Below are 20180 nucleotides of genomic sequence, written 5' to 3'. Positions count from 1 at the left end.
GCGGCGGCGAGGGCGAGGGCGGCGCGGCGGGTGCCCGTCCCCCGGGGGCGGGCGGGCCTACCTCGGATTTCCACACGACGTAGGCGGCGGGGCGAGGCTCGGGCGGCGAGGGCTGCCCCTTCCTCTGCTGCAGCCAGCGCCGGGGCGAGGAGAAGATGCTGTTGGCGGGGCCGGCGGGGCCGCTCAGCGCCGAGGCCGAGGGAGTGCGCGCCAGGAAGGGCAGCTCGCAGCCGGGGCTCCGCTTCCCGCGGGGGCTCTCCTCGTCGAAGAGGGCGCTGCCCGGCGGCGAGCGCTCCAGCGGGGTGCTGGGGCTGGAGTAGGAGGCGCCGGGCGGCGGCGGGGCGCCCCGAGGGCGGCGGCGCTCCCCCGGGGGGCTGCCGGTGGCCCGCGCCCGCGGCGCCCGTCCCGCGCCCTCGCCGTCCTCCCGGCCGCCGCCGATGATGGCGGGATCGAGGCTGCGCGTCTGGCGGAGCCTCCGCTTGGAGAGGCTCTTGGCGGTGCCGGGGGCGGCGGCGGCCGGGGAGGAGCAGGAGAAAACGCTGCTCAGCAGGCTCTGCGCCGACATCGCGGCGGTCGCAGCCTCGGGCACGGCGGGGGCGGCGGGGGTCCGGGGATCTGGCTGCCTCTGCCTGCGGCCCCCGCCGCGGGGCGCGGAGCGGCGCGGCTCTCGGGGCGTCCCCCAGCGCCCGGGCTCAGCCCCCGGCGGCGCGGCCCGACGGCGGTACCGGGGGGCTCATGGCGGCGGCCGGCGCTGGGGCTGCTCCCGGGCTGCCGCCGCCGCGGTCACTTTGCTGGGAGGGAGAGGGAGGGAAAAAAAAGAAAAAAAAAAGTTACGAGAGAAAAGGGGAGGGAAGGAGGCAGCAGCGGAGCTTTTATCTCGGCTCGCCGCCGCCTGCCAGAGTCACTCCCCCCTCGGCCGCGATGCGCGGGGGAGCCGCTGGCCGCCCCCCCACCCGGCCGGTGTGGCAGGGCCCGCCCGCCTGCCCCCGGGCCGAGGAGAGCCGGCCCGCTGTGCCCCGCTCCCCGCCGCGGGGCGCCCACCTCGGGGACGCGCCGGCCCCGCCGCGCTGCGCGGGCCCCCGGGCCGCGGCTCCCGGGAGCTGCCCCGGGCGGCCCCGACGGGGCGCTGCGGCCGCACCGCGTTGCGCTGTGGGGAGGCAGCGGGACAGCTGTGCCCGCGCCGGAGCCACCGCCGCGGCGGCGCAGCCGGGGAAAGCCCCGGCCTGACGCGGCCGAGCCCAGCGCCGCAGCCCCGTCGCGCTGGTGAACGGCGGGGAGTGCTGGGCTGTGGCTGGGGGGGGGCTTCCGTAACCTCCCCGGCGGCGTCGGGGAGAGCTGCTGTCTTCTGCGAAAGCTTACAGCGATGGGCTGGGTGCGGGTGGTGTACAGCACTCGTCTGTTGGGTGACCGGCACCGGGTGCTCTGGCCCAAGTCTCTTCCCATCCCGTGCCAATTTGAGGAGATAGTTTTATGTATTCAACCACAACGAACGCCTGCTTTGAGGGCAGGCTCTGCTACTGCTGCCTGACAGTCTTTGCAGAATAACCCCACACAGAGGCCCGTGGGCAGGAGTCCCACAGGCAGCGTGGGGCACGCAAGGCCCGTAACTGTTCTGCTGGGTACCTCATGGCAGCAGAAAATAAAGGAGTGGGGCCAATGAAGCCAAGCCTCCTCAAGAGAAATGGGTAAACTTGCTTGATCCTCTGTAGCGACTTTCTGTGCTTTCTCACCATGCATAGGGAAAGAAACCTTTATCGGGGGAAAGGAACAAACTTGGGAAAGCCAAAACCTTAAAGAAACGCAGCAACAGAATGCACGCAGGGGAAGAATACCGCACAGCCCCATGAAGGCTGGCAGCCAGCCAGCCAGCTCCTTCCCCACCTGGAGTGGAGGAAACAGTCCCTCAGCCACAGGATCCAACTCCTGCCCCCATCTCCCAGCTGGGAACATTAGAGTCCTCCCTTCACTGGAAGCAGTTCAATGGCAGCGCTTGTCAGGTTCTTTCTGGAGGCCCCACACCGTCATTCATGTAGCGTTTCAACTTTAGTAAGCTGCAGCTAACCGCTAGCTTCATGGGTCAGTTCAGAGCTGTTGCTCTTTTGTCAGTGAAGACTACAGCCATTATGTTTTTCTAGATGAAAAGCAAAACACACAAACCCATATCCTGCTTTGCTTCTAGAACTATACTTCTAGTTAGTGAAGGAGTGGAAGACACCTAAGGGCAGACTAGCCAAGAACTAGTGCAATTCTTGAAAATCCCCCATCTCAGATGAAATCACCGTTACTACTGATTCCACAGGGCCTAAGCACCCCTCTCTTGACCTGATAAACCACCAGCTCCGCTATCTCCACAGAAGCATCGCAGACAACAATTCAAATTCCTTAGAAAAAGACAGGCTATTTTGAGGAAAAAAAAAAAAAAGCGTTTGAGCACAACACAAGGGTCATTTCCTCCTTATGCTGCGTTTTCTCCTCAAACCCTGTTGCAGGGTTGTGTTGTCCTCCCAGGCATCCTGGAGCCTGTGCAGGTTACGTGCACCATGGCACCGTTTTCTAGTTTCATCAACAGAGGGAGCAGACAGTTCTTTCCTTTGTGGCATTACTTAAGGTTCATTGAGAGAACCGGCACACTAGCCCATCCACTTTCAAAGGGAGGTGTTCTGGTTTTATGCAGTATTTCCAAATGGGATTTTTTTTCTCCCACGCCCTACCCCCCCCCCCCCCCCTTTTTTTTTTGTCTGAAAAGGAGCTTTTCTCCCTTATTTTAATGAACTGTTCTATTGCCTAATTTCAAAGCCTGCTAGTTCCTCCACAGCTAAGGTTGCAGCTGTTTCTGTTTAAAGCTTCATTTTTCCTCCTCATTAATGCCTTCAATAGGGTCTCATGCTTGAGACTAAAAAGGTCTGAAGCATAAAACAATGTTCTGAGTTTGTTTCTGTGGTTCTGTGCCCATGCGAGCAATTTGGTTGAGGGAGACACGTCTACACTACAGCTATACAGATGTGTGGCTCCAACTATTCACTTTTTTTTTTTTTGTCCTCTACAAATGTATCGTGGGAACATAAAGGGACAGGAAGACAGAAGGAAAAAAGCAGAGGGGGAAATTCAGAGCTGTGAGGAGCTCATCACATAAGGAGAGGAGAGGAGAGGACAGTGACTCCTGCCTCCAAAATCCGCTGGAGACAGTTTGGCTGTTCTCAGTAAGGTGTGTTGCCCACTTTGAAGATCTGATACTCTTGGGCACAGCCAGCTGCCAGCAGGCAAACCTCCAAGTGCAGACTCAGGTCCTTACACACTGCACACACAACCTGTGAAGAGAGACAGAAACTATCAGGTAAGTGCAATGTTAGGAGCATACGTCAGCTTATGAGTTAACTACTCTAAGTGGGAACAAAGCATTCTTATTTCCACCTGCTTTTTTTACTATTGCCCAGCTGGTTTTCTCCATGAGAGCCCTCATGAAAAACTGGAGTATAGTTTTAATGACACAGAAACCTGGAGAATCACAGTTGCAATTCAGTGAGTAAATACATATAGAGGTGCTTCGTGTAGACAGTTTCACTGCCTGTCTGAGCTGCTATCTGTATCTTTCAGGGACAACAGCTGTATAAGCACTTAGTGATTATTGTTAAAGTTGCTGTTTATTAGCACTATGACCTGCATTATTGTGAGACCTGGCAGCACCAGCCATGCAGCTGGGCTCCGGGGCTCTGGTGGGCACTGTGCAAGCACAGAACAAAAAGACAGTTCTAGTCCCCAAACCTTAGCAGTAACCTCCAGACACAAGATACCTGCTGTGCAGCCATACATGCAGAGGAATAGTGAGACAACACTAGTTAACCTAATATTGGTCATCAGCCCTTCTCTTCCAAAGCAAAGCTGTTCGTGTAACTGCTGCCCATAAGGTTGCAATAGCAGTCAAGGAATTGGGCAGTCCTTCCTGGAGCTGGGGGTAGCAATCCAGGCAGTGGATGTGCTGACTTCTGCAGCCAGAAAGGCTTTCCTAACAGTTTGCATGGTCGTATGAAAGCTTAAACCCAGTGAAGATGTTTATTCTTTGTTCTGTCTGACTGCCTGACACCACCTTACACAGTAGTCTGCTGACTCTGCAACTTGAAAGATCCCTCCTCAACTTTTCAAGTCTGTATTTCTGAAAATGAGCAAGAGTGACATGGATCTATAATGTAGTAAGAATTCAGAAATATTTTGAGGGATGAGTGTATCTGACAACGATGACTTTCCAGCCATCAGTTTTATCCCGGAATATCTTTACTCTTAGCACACAGAACAGAATTATAGAAGCATTCCCTGGGCATACAAGCATGGTGCTTGCGAAGCCAAAGCTCAGCTGTTGGTAAAACCAGCAGAGGATGTCAAGGGCAACAAGAGCAGCTTCTGCCACAACAGCAGCAGTGAGAGAATAAACAAGGAAGATGTGGGACTTCTGCTGAAAGCAGCAGGTGACCTAGTGACTAAGTGACAACAGACACAGACAGGGTTGGGGGTCTAGAGAACAAGTCCTATGAGGAGCAGCTAAAGGAACTGTGGTTGTTTACCCTGAAGAAAAGGAGCCTCAGGGGAGACCTTACTGCTCTCCGCAACTACCTGAACTAGCGAGGTGGGTGTTGGTCTCTTCACCCAAGTAACAATTGATAGGGCCAGGGGAAGTGGCCTCAAGTTGCGCCAGGGGTGGTTTAGGTTGGATGTTAGGAAAAATCCTTCACCAAAAGGGTTATGGAGCATTGGAACAGGCTGCTCAGGGAAGTGGTTGAGTCACCATCCCTGCAGGTATTTAAAAGACGTGGTGCTTAGAGACACAGGGGCATGGTTTAGTAGTGGTGTTGGCAGTGTCAGGTTTATGGTTAGACTTGATGATCTTCAGGGTCTTTTCCAATCTAAATGATTCTATGCTTCTACTTAATGTCTTCTTTGCCTTGATCTTCACCAACAAACCTTCCACGGCTTTGTGCCTTAAGGAGAAAAGCATTTGTCAATAGTGGGAAAGGACTGAGTCAGGGATCTTCTCCTGAGGAGTCCCAGCCCATACAAGTCTGGGGAACCAGGTGGGATGTGTCTGAGGGTGCTCATAGAGCTGGTCAATGTCACTGCAAGGCCAGTTTTCATGTTTGAAAGGTCATGGAGATTTGGAGAGGTACCAAATGGCTGAAAAGGGCTAAATGTTGCACGTATCTTCAAAAAGATCAAGGACAATCCAAAGAGCTACAGGCTGGTGAGCTTCACTTTGGGAAAATCACAAAAGCAAGTGCTCTTGGAAGCCATTTCTGGGCATATAGAGAAGGAAAAGGTGACTGGAAAGACCCAGCATGGATTTACAAAGGGTAAATCATGCCTAAGCAACCCAATCACCTGCCTTGATCCATGTATGATGGGAGAGCAGTGGATAGGAAGCCTTTGTCATGATCTCCCACAGCTTCCTTGTTTAGACAATTAGAGAGAAATACTGATTGGATCACAGTGATTTGATCTATCTTGAGACCTGCCCTGTTTAATACCCATATTGGTAACCTAGAGGAGGACACAGAGCGCACTCTCATCTGGTTTGTGGACAACATCAAATTAAGGCATACAGTCAACACACTCCAGGAAAGGGCTGCCATTCAGATAGGCCTGATGGACGGGAAAACAGGGATCTTATGAAAGTCAGTGAGAACAAATGCGCTTGTTGCCAGGAAAGCTGGACTTGTTCGGCCTGGGGAAGGGAAACCTAACAGCAGCCTTCCAGTAGCTGAAAGGGACTATCAAGGTAGTGAAGCCAGGCTCTGCACTGAAGTACAGAGTGAGTAGGTGACAGACAGCAGTAATAAACTGAAACAGGACTGCATCTAAGGAAAAAAAAATCACTGAGGATTACAGTTTTAGTAGGGCCTGTAGAAACAGGATAAGGGTCAATGGCTTTAAACTGAAAAAGGGTAGATTTACGTTAGATAAAAGGAAGAAATTCTTCACTATGATGGTGGTGAGACACTGGAACAGGTTGCCCAGAGAAGCTGTGGATGCCCCATCCCTGGAAGTGTTCAAGGCCAGGCTGGATGGGGCTTTGAGCAACCTGGTCTAGTGGAAGGCGTCCCTGCCCATGGCAGGGGGGTTGGAACTAGATGACCTTTAAGGTCCCTTTCAACCCAAACCATTCTATGATTCTATGGTGATTAAGCACTGGAACAGGATGTAGAACTCTTACCACTGGTGGCTTTCAAGACCTGACTGGACATGGCACTGAGCAACTTTGTCTTAGTTTAGTTTTTACCTTGCATTGAACAGGACATTGGACTTGAGACCCCCAAGCTGAGGTTCTCCCAACTTGAACGATTGTGGTTCTAACCAGATATGAATTTAGAATTAAAGTCAAGGAAACCTTCACCTTCAGAAAATTCACAGATTTTGTATGAATGCATATTGCCTGACTTACTAGCAAGTCTGCTGCATGGGCAAGTTTTACAGAAATTATGGTGTTATTGTTACTTTAACCATCTCAGGTGTTATTAATGCCCCATCAATCTGTAACTGGAAGGAGATACTGGACAGAATTTTAAATCTAAATATTTAAAAGATCGTCATAGTTGTACCTGTTTTGGTAGCCTTTTAAAAAAAATTTGTTTATCAAAATATGAGTGTATTCATCTGAAGAATTAAGCAAGTTGTTTTGCTTGGACTTCTGAACAAATCTCTGAAAATAAGGGTGAATTTGAAAACAGAAGCACATTGCTACTCTTATTATTTCCTTAGAATTTATTAAGCATAAAAAAAAGCAAAGCCACTCTCTTACCTTAGTGTTTACTTGCAGAAGAACTCCTAACTTTGTAATTCCTGGGATTTGATTTTTTGGAGAAAAAGACTGAAAACTAAAATTCAGCTCTTCCAGTTTTTCTGTGGAGGCAGAAGAGCTGTTATGTTTTTTTCAGAACTTTTGTCTGCATTACAGCGGCAGCGATCCATCTGTAGGCATTTCAGCACGGTGTTCAGAGCTGCTCCTCGAGGAGAAAGCCCTGCGGAAGCATCTGTGGAAGCAGCTGCGGGGGTGGGGGTGTAACTGAAGTCCACGCAAGGAGCCGGCACCCAGTTTTGGGGGTGTGTATACATACATATATGACAATATATAGCATGTATATATATACACGCTGTATATAGAGTGTATATCTAACTATATATATGGGGTTAGATATATATCGTGTGTATGCATAGTGTGTATATATACACTATATAGTCATATATATGTATTTGAGAGGGGGAGAGAGAGACTGTGTGCGTATACGTTATATGCCCCAAGGCCGGCACCGGAGTGCCGAACAGCACAGCCCCATGCGACATCCCGGACGCCGCTTAACCCTCGCGCCCACCGGGGCCGCGCCCGCTTGGGCAGAGCCGCGGGGTCCCGGCCCGACCCGTGCCACCCGGTGCCGCTGCCCGTGCCGGTGCCGCTGCGGCAGCCCCGCGCCGCCCACCGGGCCCCGCCCACCGGGCCGTAGGCCCCGCCCCGCGCTGCGCGCTCTGTCCGGAGCCGCCGCGCCGATGCCACGTGGGAGGCGGCGGAGCCGCCGTCGGCGCCGGGCCGGAATCGCGGCCCCCCTGACGTTGGGGACGGCGCTCGCCGGGCGCCGGGAGGAGGGGAGGTCGCGGAGCCCCCGGGAGCGCGCCGGGATCGCCGAGACCCGATGGGTGCTCGGCGCGGTGGCGCCCGGCTCGCGGCTCGGCCTCCCGGGCCTAGAGGCGCTGGCGGCGGCGGCCGGGCCTAGGGGCGGCTCCCCGCCCTGGGCGGCGCCCTCGCTGCTCCAGGTGCCGGCGGCGGCCCAGCCGGCCCCGCGGCGGGAGGGCAGCGACCTGCCCGCCGGCGCGCCGGCCGCCCTGGCCGTGCTGCGCCTCCAGCCCGGCGCCGAGGGCTCGGCGCGGGCGGCGGCGGGGGCCGCGCCGCGGCTGCGGACCGTCTACGTGAACCCGCGCTGGCTGGAGCGGCAGGCCGCGCTGGGGGCGGCGGCGGCGGCGGCCAGCCCCTGCGCCGAGGCGGCGGCGGCGGCGGCGGCGGCGGCGAGCGGCGCGGCCGGGGGCCCGGCGGCCGCGGCGGCGGGGCAGGGCGAGGCGGCGGAGGCGGCGGCCACCCCCTACGTGGGGCTGCGGCGGCCGCTGGGCTACCAGCTGGCCAAGGCCACGAAGGAGCGGATCTGGCGGGGGGAGTTCATTGACCTGTTTTCCTTGCTTCACACAGAGCTGGCCCCCGAGCACGGCCCGCGCCCGGGGGACACGCTGGACCAGTGGGTCTCGGCCTTCCTGGTGTACGCCAGCGTGCTGTGCGAGAAGCACCCGGCGCGCTGCGGAGCCATGTTCAAGTACCTGGACACCATCCGCAAGCTGCATGCCACCTACGGGGGCACCTCGTGGATGAACTATGACGAGGACTTTCGGCGGCGGGCGGCCAAGGATCCCAACCTGCCCTGGGGGGACGTCGACCTCGATCTCTGGATGAAGTGGATGGCGCCCCTCAAGTCGCTCGTCAGCAGGCAGCCGCGTGCTGAGGGCGAGACGCAGGCCTCGCCGGCCCCACCGCCGCCGCCGCCCTCCCAGAGCCCCAAGCAGGAGGAGAAAACCCAGGTGTGACGGGCCGGCGGCCGCGTGTTTCCCCGCTCCCCTGGCTGGGCACGGGGCCCCCTCGGAGGGGAAGAGGAGAAGGGGGCAGCCGGGGTGCCCTTGAGTTGGCTGGCAGCTCCCGTGTCGCAGCGCTGACCTGTCGCTCGTGCTAGCCCTAGGGCTGCAGCATCAGCTGGTGGGTCATGGGGCCGCACGGGTGTCCGGCTGGCCTCCGTGGGAGACGTGGGCATTGCTGGAGAAAAAAGCACGTTCCTAGTTCCTAGCAAGTAATTGTTAGCAGCGTTTGTTGCTCTGGCCACCGGAAGTTAGGAACCCCCGCTAATTCCCTCCCTTGGTATATAATGACATTTTCCTGAAGATGGTAGAAGAAAAGTGTTTTGGTTTTCTTTCCTTCCCCTCCCCCCCTCCCCAGTTGTCTTTAAAAAATGAACTTTCTCAGCAATACAGTTGTCCGTATGTAAGACAAAGAGTACAGACTCTTCTGTTGCTATGGGAGCATGTGGTAGTTGCAGGCTGTGTGGAGGCCAGGAGAACTGATGTGAATAAACTTCAGTATGAATGGCCACAGCTTGCAAATTCACTGTGATTTGGAGTTGTAACCTGGTTTGGGACCCACTAGTGGACTTAATCCACAAGGTCTGGCCTGTTCTGTGGGAAAAGATGGTGTCTGTGATTAAAGGAAGTAGGATTTTGTGTACGTTAAGGTTTTGCTTTCAGCATAGGCATCGAGTGTCTCTGAATTGGTGTAACCCCTGACATACATGGGAAGATCTGCCCTTTCCACTGCCTGGGCTGTGACAGCGAGCTCCGTGGGGACAAAGGGCTGCCTGCAGATTTTGGGGGTTGTGCTGCTTCTCATACCAGTAGCTGTAGTCTGTGAAGTCTGCAGCACAGGAAATGTTGAACGCTGAGTTTCATGCCAGCTGGGTGGTGATAAGGAGATTCTGTTATATTGGCTATATTTATTTCTAAACAACTTTTTTAGAACTGTAGGAAGAACCTTTGTGTTTCTGAAGGGGTTTTGCTAGCTCATCAGATTCAGTGTTTCCCAGAGATTGCCGGTGCGGAGGAGTGGCTAAATTGTTAGACTCTGTTAGCCTGATCTGGAAAGGGAGGACCCTTTTTCAGGGCATCTGGAAGTGTTTAGTGTGTCACACCAAGTCCCAGCTTTGGTACCTATCAAGAATGACTTCACTGGGCCAACCTGCAACAATGGGAGCAGACACCACACAGTAATATAGATAAATAGGTCCCAGTGCAGGCCGTGTGGCCTTGGTGCCCTCTGTGGTTGATGCTCTAGTTTTATGCAATGTTTTCTGATATCTCTGTTTAGATTTCTCCATTCTCAGGAACAGCTCAGTTACTCAGTTACTGTTTTGTGATCTTATGTGAGCACCAGATGGGCAATGGCTTATAGTTTTCATCTCATTCAAGACTGCATCTTCAGTTTGTCATGTTAACCAGACTTGTAACTTCTTCCACACGCAGCCAGTCTGTCAGTGCAGAGCTTTGCACTGTTGTCTGCTGAGGTACACCAGAGCTCTCGATCCCCTTTGGTTTTGTGGAAATGTCACCGTTGATTTTTAGCAGTGGAATTGATTCCCTCCTCCCACCTCCAAAACTGTGTAAAGAAAAATGAGACATGTTTTATTTTAACTGAGTAACTTTAAAAATACTAAAAGTTTAATGTCTGTAAAAACAGTAGCACTTTAGCAGCACAATGGAAAGCAAAAGTTGTGCAGTTGTTCATTGTGGGTTCAACCGCCTTTCTATTATTAGAGCAGTTTTTAATTGGTAGCACATAGTCTTTTGTAAGTGCTTAAAAGAGAAAAATGTCCTTAACTGAAATGATGGTTTGAGCAGCTGTTAAATGTAGATGAGGCCTAGGATAAATCAGGACTTTACCATTGGCAAGGCAGCAGCAAGGAAATGGTGATCTCTTAGAGGCGACCTCTGGGTTTCCCCTGCCCCTCCCCAGCTCCTTGCAAGCTCTAATTATGTTGTATAAAACTACTTCAGAGAAGTAAGATGTGCCTTCATGTTTGGGCAAAAGAATCAGAGAATTAAAATGGAAGAGAATAGCCTTTCATGGGTTCACAGCTTTGGCCAGAACCTAATTCCACATTCATGCTGTCAGGAGGAGGAGGAGGTGTTTTACAGAGACCTTTTCTTTCACATTGTTTGAACTGATTTTGTTTTCATAATTTCAAGGGATAGCATTAGGCAGCCTGACTGGATTTCATTTCCGCTTTCAGTTGAAGGCTTCTTAAATTGCAGCTTGATAATAGTGCCTGTATCTCTGGTTCTGCAGTTGCACAGAAGGTTAACCAATAAAAACAAAGTAAAGGAAGACAGCTTGAAGCTAGCTGTCTTTTCTAAGGCACTGGTGAAGAGCTGTAACTGTTTTACACAGAAGGAACAAAGTGAGAAACCCTAGTTTTAGTTTGAGTGTGATAATTGGCACGTACGTAGGATAGCTGAGGTTCATGCCTGCAAATCTATGTCTGTATGTATGACTTCAGACCATTCTCTCTTTTTTTTTTTTTTTTTTTTTTCTTTTTCCAGACTCCATGAAAACAGAAGGCCAGTTGGGATGGCAGTCAGACTAAGTGGGTGAGTTTATTTATAAAACTGACTAACTTTGGATCTTAAATATTTGCAGATTTGTTAAATACAGAATTTCTCATTGGTGCCAACAGCCTGACTCCGTTGGTGTTTAAGTGGAGCTCTGGTATTCTAGTGCATTCTTTTACCTCTGCTTCTGTTGCGTTGCAAGCTGTGCTAGAGAAGACGTAGGAAATTCATTTTACCCAATCAGCAATTGTAACAATGGACTACAAACCTGCAGAGCAAGCCAGTTTGCTGGAAAACAGGAATTCCTGCAGCGCAGCACTTGTCACAGACTATCCAAAGAGGGCAAAGATTCAGGAAGGTGAATAAATTGAACATTGGTTGAATGAGGTCAGGAGCAGTCCTCCCGGAGGAGAACCCTGCCCTAAAATACTACTTTGAAAGTATAAGCCAATTTAATGTGCAGATTAACCCTTCTCATTTGGGCAAACTTGTGTGCAATCCTGGATCTTTGCAGTTCACAACCGGACACTTCAATAACCTATGTACTATATTTGTTTTTTAAAAAAATAAATCATAACTTGTCTTGTTACAGCTGTTTACTTTTACAATTTCATTGAGAATATCTGCAACACAAATGTGTATTTGACTTGAAGCAGTATCATACACGTGGTATAATAACTCAGGTTGTCAACAGAATTACTCTGTGAGGCTCAGTATCGCCTCTCCATTCTTCTCTGAAAAATGCATTAACCATTGCTGTCGTTGCCAGAAATCAGTTATAGCCCAATTACACATTACAAAATTCTTGATCATATTTGACCTAAATTATTATTCTGTTTTTATCCTCATAGAGTACTTGAGGTCCTGAGCATCAGACTAGACCTTTGTAGTCTGGTGTTCATGAAAATCATATTCACTGGTTCACGATTTAATCATTCTGCATCTCAGTATTTTGTTCTTTTTTTCCTTTTCCCTTGCATATTAGGGAGTATGATCAAGGTAATACTATGATCCAGTAACGCGCATGATGGTAAGGGTATGCCTTTAGTTGTTTCAGGAAAAAGTTGCCATTATCTGCTCTCCTTTACCTTTCTTGATAGTTTCAATAATATGCATAATATGAAGTGTTTGTAAATGGATACTAAACTGTTTGTGATTCCATCTAAATAAATTTTTATACATAAATGCTTTCTTAATCTTAGCCTTTTTGTTCCTCCCTTGTTCTTATATTGCTACTTACCCTTTTGTAATCATTTTTTCCATCACCAGATGTTTTAAAAAATTTCTGGGTTTCAGTTATCAAAGCACAACCAAATCTTAAGTATTGACAGAAAAAAAATCAGCCTTTGAAATTTGTTTTCAATATTTTACATGAAGTCTTGATAATATTGTAACTGTAGTTGTCATGGCTTATTCATCTTTGCCAGTTGTTGAGATGACAATAGGTATCAGGCCTTGATCTGTGAAAATGAAATAGCTGCTATACTGAAATACCAGTATTTTAGTGGCCTCAAAACTGGGACTCTGATCCAGTGAATGCTGAGACATCTGCATTCAATACGGTAGAATATAGAGCACTTTTACAGATTGAATTATAAGTTGTAAAAGTACCTTTAATTTTTGAGAAGAGGCTTAAGCTCAATGGTCAGATCACTTGTGCTATTTTTCCCTTGTCCTGCTTTCTTTTTAAGAAATCGGAACTCTGTTACTTGCTGGTCCCTGCTGCATTTCTTCATCATTGTTGGTACACCTGAACCACTGCAGGCGTCTCCTCTTGAGGAATTGCTGTAATAGTGGCAGAATCTGGGGAGAGGCATGGGAAGCGGGAATGTGGAGTGAAGAAGGATGAACAGATTGATGTTGGTCTCCTCAGTCCTACTGATGAGTTGCGCAACTGTGGGTCTTAACCTAATGACTCAGAGCAGCAAAGCAGCAACAGTTTTGTTTTTCTTGCCATTTGGGAGCAGCATACCCAGCTGGAGTCTGAAACACTTCCTAATGTTCTTTGATGAGTCCTTCTGCCAAGAATTTATTGGGTTTGTTACTCTCTTCAGCCTTCATACAGTCTGGTGCCCTTCCTGGCACTCTGTCACCTTCTAGTTTCCTGGTTAGTGCTGGGTTGGACCACCCTGTCTTCTGTGTCTGCTGTAGACAATTGCCAGGGCTTTGCCTTGCTCTCCAGTGTCAGTGGCTGCTTCAAAATGGCTGCCTGCTTTCGTAAAGAAACTTGCCTTTCAAATTATTAGCAGCAGTGGTTTTGAGGCTCCCCCCCCCCCCCCCCCTTTTCTTTTCTCCTTCGTAAGCTTGGCCTTCATCGCAGTCTTTGAGCCACACAATAATTTCATTGTGGTACTTGTGAATCCTTGCTTTGGGGTTTATTGTTGCATATGTGCTTTCCTCCTTGTTGCTGTGCTGTAAGCTTCTGTGTGAAATTTCCTTGTCCATTAAGTTTCTTGTTAAAAATGTCGGACTTCAATGGGTTTCTTCAAATTTTAACAGTTTGTTACTGCATGTTTTTGCAGATTGGCACTGGGTGAATCTTACCTTTACAGCTTCCGATGTCTTGTCCTTGCTGAGTCAATGTGCTGGCTGTGTTGAAAGGGTGGTACAGAATTGCATATCTTCTGTTCGTCTCTGATTCATGGTTAGATTATTTTTGATGATCATAAGCTAAAATTGCCATCACTTAAATGGTATGGCAGGCAACAGGGAGATGCTGAAGATGCCTGCTGTCTGAAAGCAGATGTTGTCAGCAACCCTTTAACTGAGTGATGTGTGAAGATAAAGTGTCAGTGAGAAACTTAACGTTGAAATGAGCCATGATTTTGTTACTCTTGTAGTAACTGTGATCTGCAGCATAAATCAATGATACACAGGAAATTTTTTTAAATACTATTTCTGTAAGTCCTATTACTTACAATGGGGGAATATCATCTTTTCAGTGTTGCTGCAATTTCTTACACTTCTCTCAAAAAATCATGTGTGTCTTTGTACAAAGTTGCAGCAAAGCTTTTCACCAAGACTGATGGAATTTCCAATTGGGAATACTTGTAAAATGTGTGGGAATTGATTTGTTCAGGAGGACCAGCGTCTTACGGAAAACAGTTTTCTAACAGTTGACTAGAATTAAGCAGCACATACTTTGAGGGAGTAATTTTGGCTAAGTCTGTTTTTAGGGATTTCTAGCAAGATGGGATTATTTTTTTTTCCACGGATGTGTTTTTTTGTGTGCTGGATTGATAGGTATTGTTATTACAAAGAACAAATTAAAACCAGTGCAGTGTGACTCTCGACAGCCCAAAAGGTATTGCAATTTAGGCATGAGATTAAAATACTTAAGTCTGAGCAAGCTGACATGGCTGGGGAGTTTAGAGTTGAGCTTTAGCAAAGGTAGAGTCAGATAAAAGGGATTTCTAACTTCTACCTGTGTGCAGCAATTAGGTCTGAGATAATCTGGAGCATCTGAAAAAACGAGGTGATGTTAGTAGTTTGGCCTTATTAGTGATGATGTGTCTTTAAAGGTAAGATGATAGGAGATCATTTTGTATGTCGGGTAGCCTGTCGCATCTGCAGTTTAGCAAAATTATTACTTCTGGGCTGTGATGAAATCCTGTTAGTTATTCTGTGTGACTTTCAAGTTAGGCTTAAACCATTGCTTTCTCATCTCCCTCTCTCTCCCATAGTCTCACCAACTTGCTTTCTTTATAAAAATCTGATGAACACGGCAGGCATGTCCTGAGGGCCAGCCATGGGTACAGGCAGTGTCTGACTGGAGTGTCTGCATGTACGGAGCCTTTCACCCCGGTGTAGGTAGTTCTGCCAAGTTGCTATGGTCTAGCATGAAGAAATTCAGTATGTCTCTTAAGTGTGGCTGCATGGAGTGCACATGGGAAGCTCCCTGGCTGCCTATGCTCCTGTGTTTTTGAGAAGCTGGTGGTGCTGGCAGCAGGTCTTTCTGTCCGCTCCTGTGGTAAAATCAAAACTAAAAGCCTGGAGACTGTTGTAAGCATTGAGGGCAGGGATGTGAGTCAGTGCTAACAGCCTAGATGTTTGTGGAAATGTTGCCTAGTGAAGTTGTCAAACTGTTTTTTAGGTCATATGCTTAACAGGGACTGCAACAATTGATAATGTCTATGGGAGTGCTTTTGGCAGTTCTTTCTACAATGATTATGTCCCTGAAAACTCAGCTGGAAAAATTATAAAGCTAGATGTTACTTTTCCCCTATTGTTTTGGCACTCAGGTTTGACTTTTACCCTTTCATGGAATTTAGTATGCATAAAGCACATAAAGTTTGTATCCATGTAATCGGGGTCCAGCCCTTTTTTTTTAATATATTTTATTTGTTTGGGGTTTTCTTGCTTTTTTTCTCTGGGAATTCTCATCAAAACCAGTTGGCATTTTTGCAGTTTGGCAGTTTACTGGGCTATGGGCTAGCCAGCAGCCAAGATTTAAAGAGCAGGAACATGTTTACAATACCTTATATATTTGTAAACGTGAAATATTTCAATAAGTGCTTTTAGCTTTTTTTTTTTTTGGTGGTTGTTGCTCTCTCTTTACTTTAAAGAACACTTGCTTCTTCCCCATGTCTCAGTACAATGTTGCTCTGTTAGTATTTCCAGGGCAGCAGGGGAATGTTTACATCCAAACAAAATCTGTTTTCTTTGAATTTTTTATTGCAAACATTTGTGTCCCTAAAATCCTTTCCACAAAACTCAGTCACTGTTCAGCTTATTCTTTTTTTTTTTTCATTCTGTGCAAAGCCTAAAACTCAGATCATGTTCAGTTGTCAGGATTTTTTGTTTTCTGAACCTTGTAATACGAGCATGGTATCTGCACCTGCATCAGCAGATATAGAAAATGCCACTTAAAATGGCAGTTCTGACAATCTAAAGTCAGGTATGGCTTAAACTGGCTTCAGAGATCATAAGCACCATCTGCATAGCTGATGTTCAAAGTGTCCATAAATGTCCTGTATCATCCCAAAATAAGAATTATGAGGCTATATGAAGTCTCAGCCCGTGACTGTGTGTGGCTTGTTCAGCAGAGGCAGTCGCAGGCAGTTAAAGGCTGGATGAGCTGGTGCTAGTTGGTGGGGCTGCTTAGTTGAGAAGCTGCAAGACAGCATGGTGGCAGAGGACCTGGACTGTATGTTCCCCTATAGACGTCTGGCGTAAACACAGACGAGACAGCTCCTTGAAAAGTGTAACGTGGGCCAAGAGTTCATACCTCCTCTGCCTGAACTTTCCACCTTCTGCTTGATCGTTCTGGCATTTATCTTCCACCATACTTACCTTATCTCCTCTGTTGGTTTTCTTCCTTCCACAACAGCCAAATGACGTACACACATCCTCAGAAGGAATACCACCAGTGTATGCAGATGGTTCCCTACCGTATACATGTATCCCATGGACGATCCATGCAGTGCTAAGTGAAAAGGCTTTTTTCTCCCTTAAAGTTGGGGAATGAAGTGTATACAAGAACTTAAGAGAGGGATTACAAATGTTAGTAACTCCAGATTCTTGCGAATAAATAAAGATCGGTCTGAGATGGTGAAATCTCCAAGGGTGTCTTTGTTCAGGGCATGCCCGTGTGTATCTTCCTGGGCTGGGTGTGACTGCAGCTAACGAGGGACTTGAGGCAATAGGCTTCTCAAAGTGCTGTGTGTTGGGAGGAGAAGCATTTAATTTTCCTTCTTTCCATGTCATTTTCCTTGTCCTTTCTCCTTCACCAGCAGTCTCCCAAGCCAGATATGTGACTGTTATCAAGTACTGGTGGATAACGGGAAATTCCACAGCATTACATCGGATTGTGGAGAGAAATGAGTGAGTTTACACCTGCAAGATCACGGAGGATTTCCAGAAGCAGCACAAGAATTTTGGTGGCATTGAGGGGCAAAAAAAAAAAAAAAAAAAAAAAAAAATGACTTTAGGGGACCCAAGCTGCCCTTTGTTTTCCCATTTATGAAAAGAAGATTCAGCTGCCTGGCTTAATGTGGTATTGGCCAGTGGAAAAGCGAGTATCTCAATGAGATTTGGTACCAGAAACCAAAACGTGCACATCGTTACTGCTGTACATGCTTTGTAGGCCAAAATATGAACAGAAAAAAGGAGCTCTGGCCAGGCTGCTGGTGATGCTGACCCACCAAGCATGAGGGCGCTTCACGGAGCTGGTTACAGAACCGTGTAGCTCAAGGAGGGAGCTGAAAGGATCTTTCTTCTTGTGCCTTAGCATGCTTTAAAAAAAAAAAAAAAAAGACACAAAAAGTACTTTCATTGTGTAACTGGAATGTGCAACAAATAATAACACATAAGATACAGTTGCAAAGCTCTCTCAGAGGACAGTGGGTGGTATCTGGTATGCATCATTTCCTAAAACATGCATCTTCTATTTTAAACATTTTGATTGTTTGCCAATGAAAAAGGATAAAATAGAATCTTTCAGTATAAATAAGGTGGAGAACAATACAATTTGCCTATGTGTTAAGATTGCTTGAAATGTTTTGTGGTTTTTTTAGCATGCATTTAAAAACATGGTGGTACTTTTGTTGTTGTTGGTTCTCAAAACACTGAAAACAAACTTCAAGCATGTTAGAACACTGTTGAGAGCAGCACAAGTTGCTTGTGGCCCCGTACTGCATAGAAGTGTAAGTAATCTCAGCTGTTCCCCACGAGAAGGGAGAGGAATGTTTAAGCATATCCTTTATCTGCCTCTTGTATGAGGAAGCTGTGGAGTGCTTCCTAAAGTGGATAAAAGCTAAGAACGAGGTCTTGGGCCACGTGGTTCCCCACTGGTTCACAACAACTGAACTGCTAGGCTCTGAGATACACAATACTACTTTGCTTCTCTTGATCTCTCCAGCCTGCACTTTCTGCAGAGCGTGGAAATGAAGAAACTCTTCTTTTTTTATGTTTTTCTGGTGTTCCTGCAGCTCAGTCTTGACACCTTTTTCTGTGAAGCTGCTGTGAGAGGGAATCACTGGAACCAAGGAACAGGTGAGGAGGGCTGGTGGACATGTTTCCTCATGAGTCTTGGAAAAATGCAATGAATGCTGCTAAGGTTTCTGGAGTCCACAACATGTTGGTTATAGCTGGGTTTGTGTCTCACGGTGGTGGAGGACCAGAAAAGGTAAATCTGCTTATTGCTATAGCTTGCGTCACCTAGCAGTGTGTCACCGTATGCCCTGTGTATTGACTGGCATGGGCACAGGATGATTTGGTTCTGGCAGGAGGAGAAAATTATTTGACAAAACATGTCCTGGTAAAATGGCTGGCTCTGCGGCTTAACCTGACAAGCCACAAGAAAGCAAAACATATTTTACTTCTCTTTCAAAATGCTGGAGTGACTTTCTTGAGATGGGGATGTTGCCTTGAGCATGTGTGCCTCTTTGATACAGTGTTTTAAAAACAATGTTGTAATGTTGCAAATGCTGGGCCTGGTCAAGCAAGAACCTGAAAGCTTTGAAATGTGAGCTCTAGATAGCTTTAGTTCACTTTGCTCAGTACTAGTGGTAATTAAATTAACTTCTGTATTGGTGTTTTAATGCCTGTGAAGTTCCACCACAGGTTTCTGGTGGCCTTATTGATTAATTACTCGATGAACAACAAGCAAAGGACCTATTCTTCTGATTTGTTGTTGTATGCCCCCCTAGCTCCTTCTGTGGGAGAAATGCCATTGTGAAAAGGAGAGCAATTTCAGACATCATGGTGAAGGTTAGAAATGTTTAGGAAACTGTAGAGAGGGCAGTTTACCCGATCTTCTGCTGTTCCCTGTTTGTTGCTGCACCCTTTGAGAACAGGCAGGACCGGAGTCAATGAGCCAGCAGTACCCTGGTGGGCCGGTGAAGAGGTGTGAGCCCTTTGAGATAGCAAAGGATGGGAGGGTTTACTTGGTATTAGTTAATGACCTTCACCTAAGAGGTCCATTTTAAGGATTTGGGCGAAGTAGGAAACGCACCCACACCACACACTAGTACTTACACGGTTGCTAGTGCTGCTGGGAGGGAGATGGGGTGAACTGCGGCTGAGGGCTCGTGGGAGGGATACATAAAATGAAGTGGTGTTGTGCCAGGGCTGCACCACAATTGCCTGACCTCATCTTGCTCCGGGAGCTGATGGAAGAAGCAGGATTTTAGTTGTTCCCAGGGGCAGTCCACGGTGACGCCCTGAATAGAAACTATTTAGAGCCCTCCAAGATATACTCATGGTTTATCTTCCATGTGTGCTACTTTACTTTTATGTATGCTGGACTTTATCTACTCTCGATTCTGTGTAGTCTGATGGTTTCCCAGGGCTTTGTGCAATTTCTTAATATTTCCTGTAAACATGGACTATTCATACTGCATAATTTTCAAATATACCAGTATTCCTTCTAGCTTCTGGATGAAGGTGCTTTCGGCATCTCTAAATACCTCTTCTGGGTAGTGGGTAAAAAAAGCTCAACTTCTGTGTCCTTGAGTTTATTTTGTTCCTCTCAGGTTTCTTGTTCTCTGAGACACTGTGCTGTTCTTTCCAGTACAGGCTTCTACTTCTCATGTTTCTAAACCAAAACTTAGCCACCTGACAGATTCAGCATTATGCCAGAGAAGTATCTCTCAACCTGTTTTAAGTGAAGCTGCTCCTACTGCAACTGTGCAAAAATGACTCCCATTTTTTCTCAACAGATGGGCCCCTTATGTTCAGCATCACACCTGTGTACATTTATTACATTTATATATAAAGGTAGTTCCAATCGAGTGTTTGCATTGTTGAAGATGTTATTTTAACAAGTTGCAGCATCAGAAAAGTTGTTTGCTTGGTTTTTTTCCAAGAAATGGCAATTTCTGTAACACAGAAAAGGTACTGAAAACCCATCTCAATCATGTTATGATTTTGGGGGGGGAGGGGGGGGGTTGACTCCGTGAAAGGAAAATGGATCAATCTAGGATTTGCACAGAAATTTCTCTTGCTTTACAGCAAAGCCTTGGAAGTACATTCTAATCATCTTGTCATACAACTTGTTTACACACAAC

General features: G+C 47.9%; 2 protein-coding genes across 4 annotated transcripts in view; one reads left to right on the top strand and one right to left on the bottom strand.

The window, feature by feature from the left end:
• ARHGAP6 (Rho GTPase activating protein 6) overlaps positions 1 to 6871 on the bottom strand; it is a 344557-nt gene extending 337686 nt beyond the window's left edge. Inside the window, exons 1-2 of one of the 2 annotated variants that reach the window (XM_080376884.1) lie at positions 6785 to 6871; positions 62 to 3308 (exon numbers count right to left, since the gene is read on the bottom strand). In XM_080376884.1, coding sequence (XP_080233010.1) covers positions 62 to 565 — 504 coding nt within the window. In that variant the 5' untranslated portion in view covers positions 566 to 3308; positions 6785 to 6871. Of the gene's footprint in view, positions 1 to 61; positions 5539 to 6784 lie in introns of those variants that run through there. The other variant, XM_080376885.1, reaches the window with a different exon arrangement.
• A 226-nt stretch (positions 6872 to 7097) lies between these two features.
• On the top strand, positions 7098 to 20157 carry LOC308059478 (uncharacterized protein). 2 transcript variants are annotated; one of them, XM_080376900.1, is made up of 3 exons: positions 7098 to 8601; positions 11164 to 11211; positions 16502 to 20157. In XM_080376900.1, the coding sequence occupies exons 1-2, from the start codon at positions 7231 to 7233 to the stop codon at positions 11170 to 11172; spliced, it is 1380 nt and encodes a 459-aa protein (XP_080233026.1). In that variant the 5' UTR covers positions 7098 to 7230; the 3' UTR covers positions 11173 to 11211; positions 16502 to 20157. The 2 variants fall into 2 exon arrangements, with proteins under 2 accessions (XP_080233026.1, XP_080233025.1); XM_080376899.1 differs by lacking the exon at positions 16502 to 20157 and adding an exon at positions 11298 to 12357 and having other exon boundaries at positions 7261 to 8601.
• The last annotated feature ends 23 nt before the right edge of the window (positions 20158 to 20180 follow it).

The sequence above is a fragment of the Falco punctatus genome (genome assembly GCF_963210335.1).
Source record: "Falco punctatus genome assembly, chromosome: 2".
In the NCBI taxonomy this organism is placed as follows: domain Eukaryota; kingdom Metazoa; phylum Chordata; class Aves; order Falconiformes; family Falconidae; genus Falco; species Falco punctatus.
Note: the sequence above shows the minus strand (reverse complement) of the source record. Positions and strands in the feature narration are given on the sequence as shown.

What these genes read in the sequence shown, in the direction of transcription:
- LOC308059478 (XM_080376900.1), top strand. Translation starts at nt 7,231, where the DNA reads ATGTATTTGAGAGGGGGAGAGAGAGACTGTGTGCGTATACGTTATATG.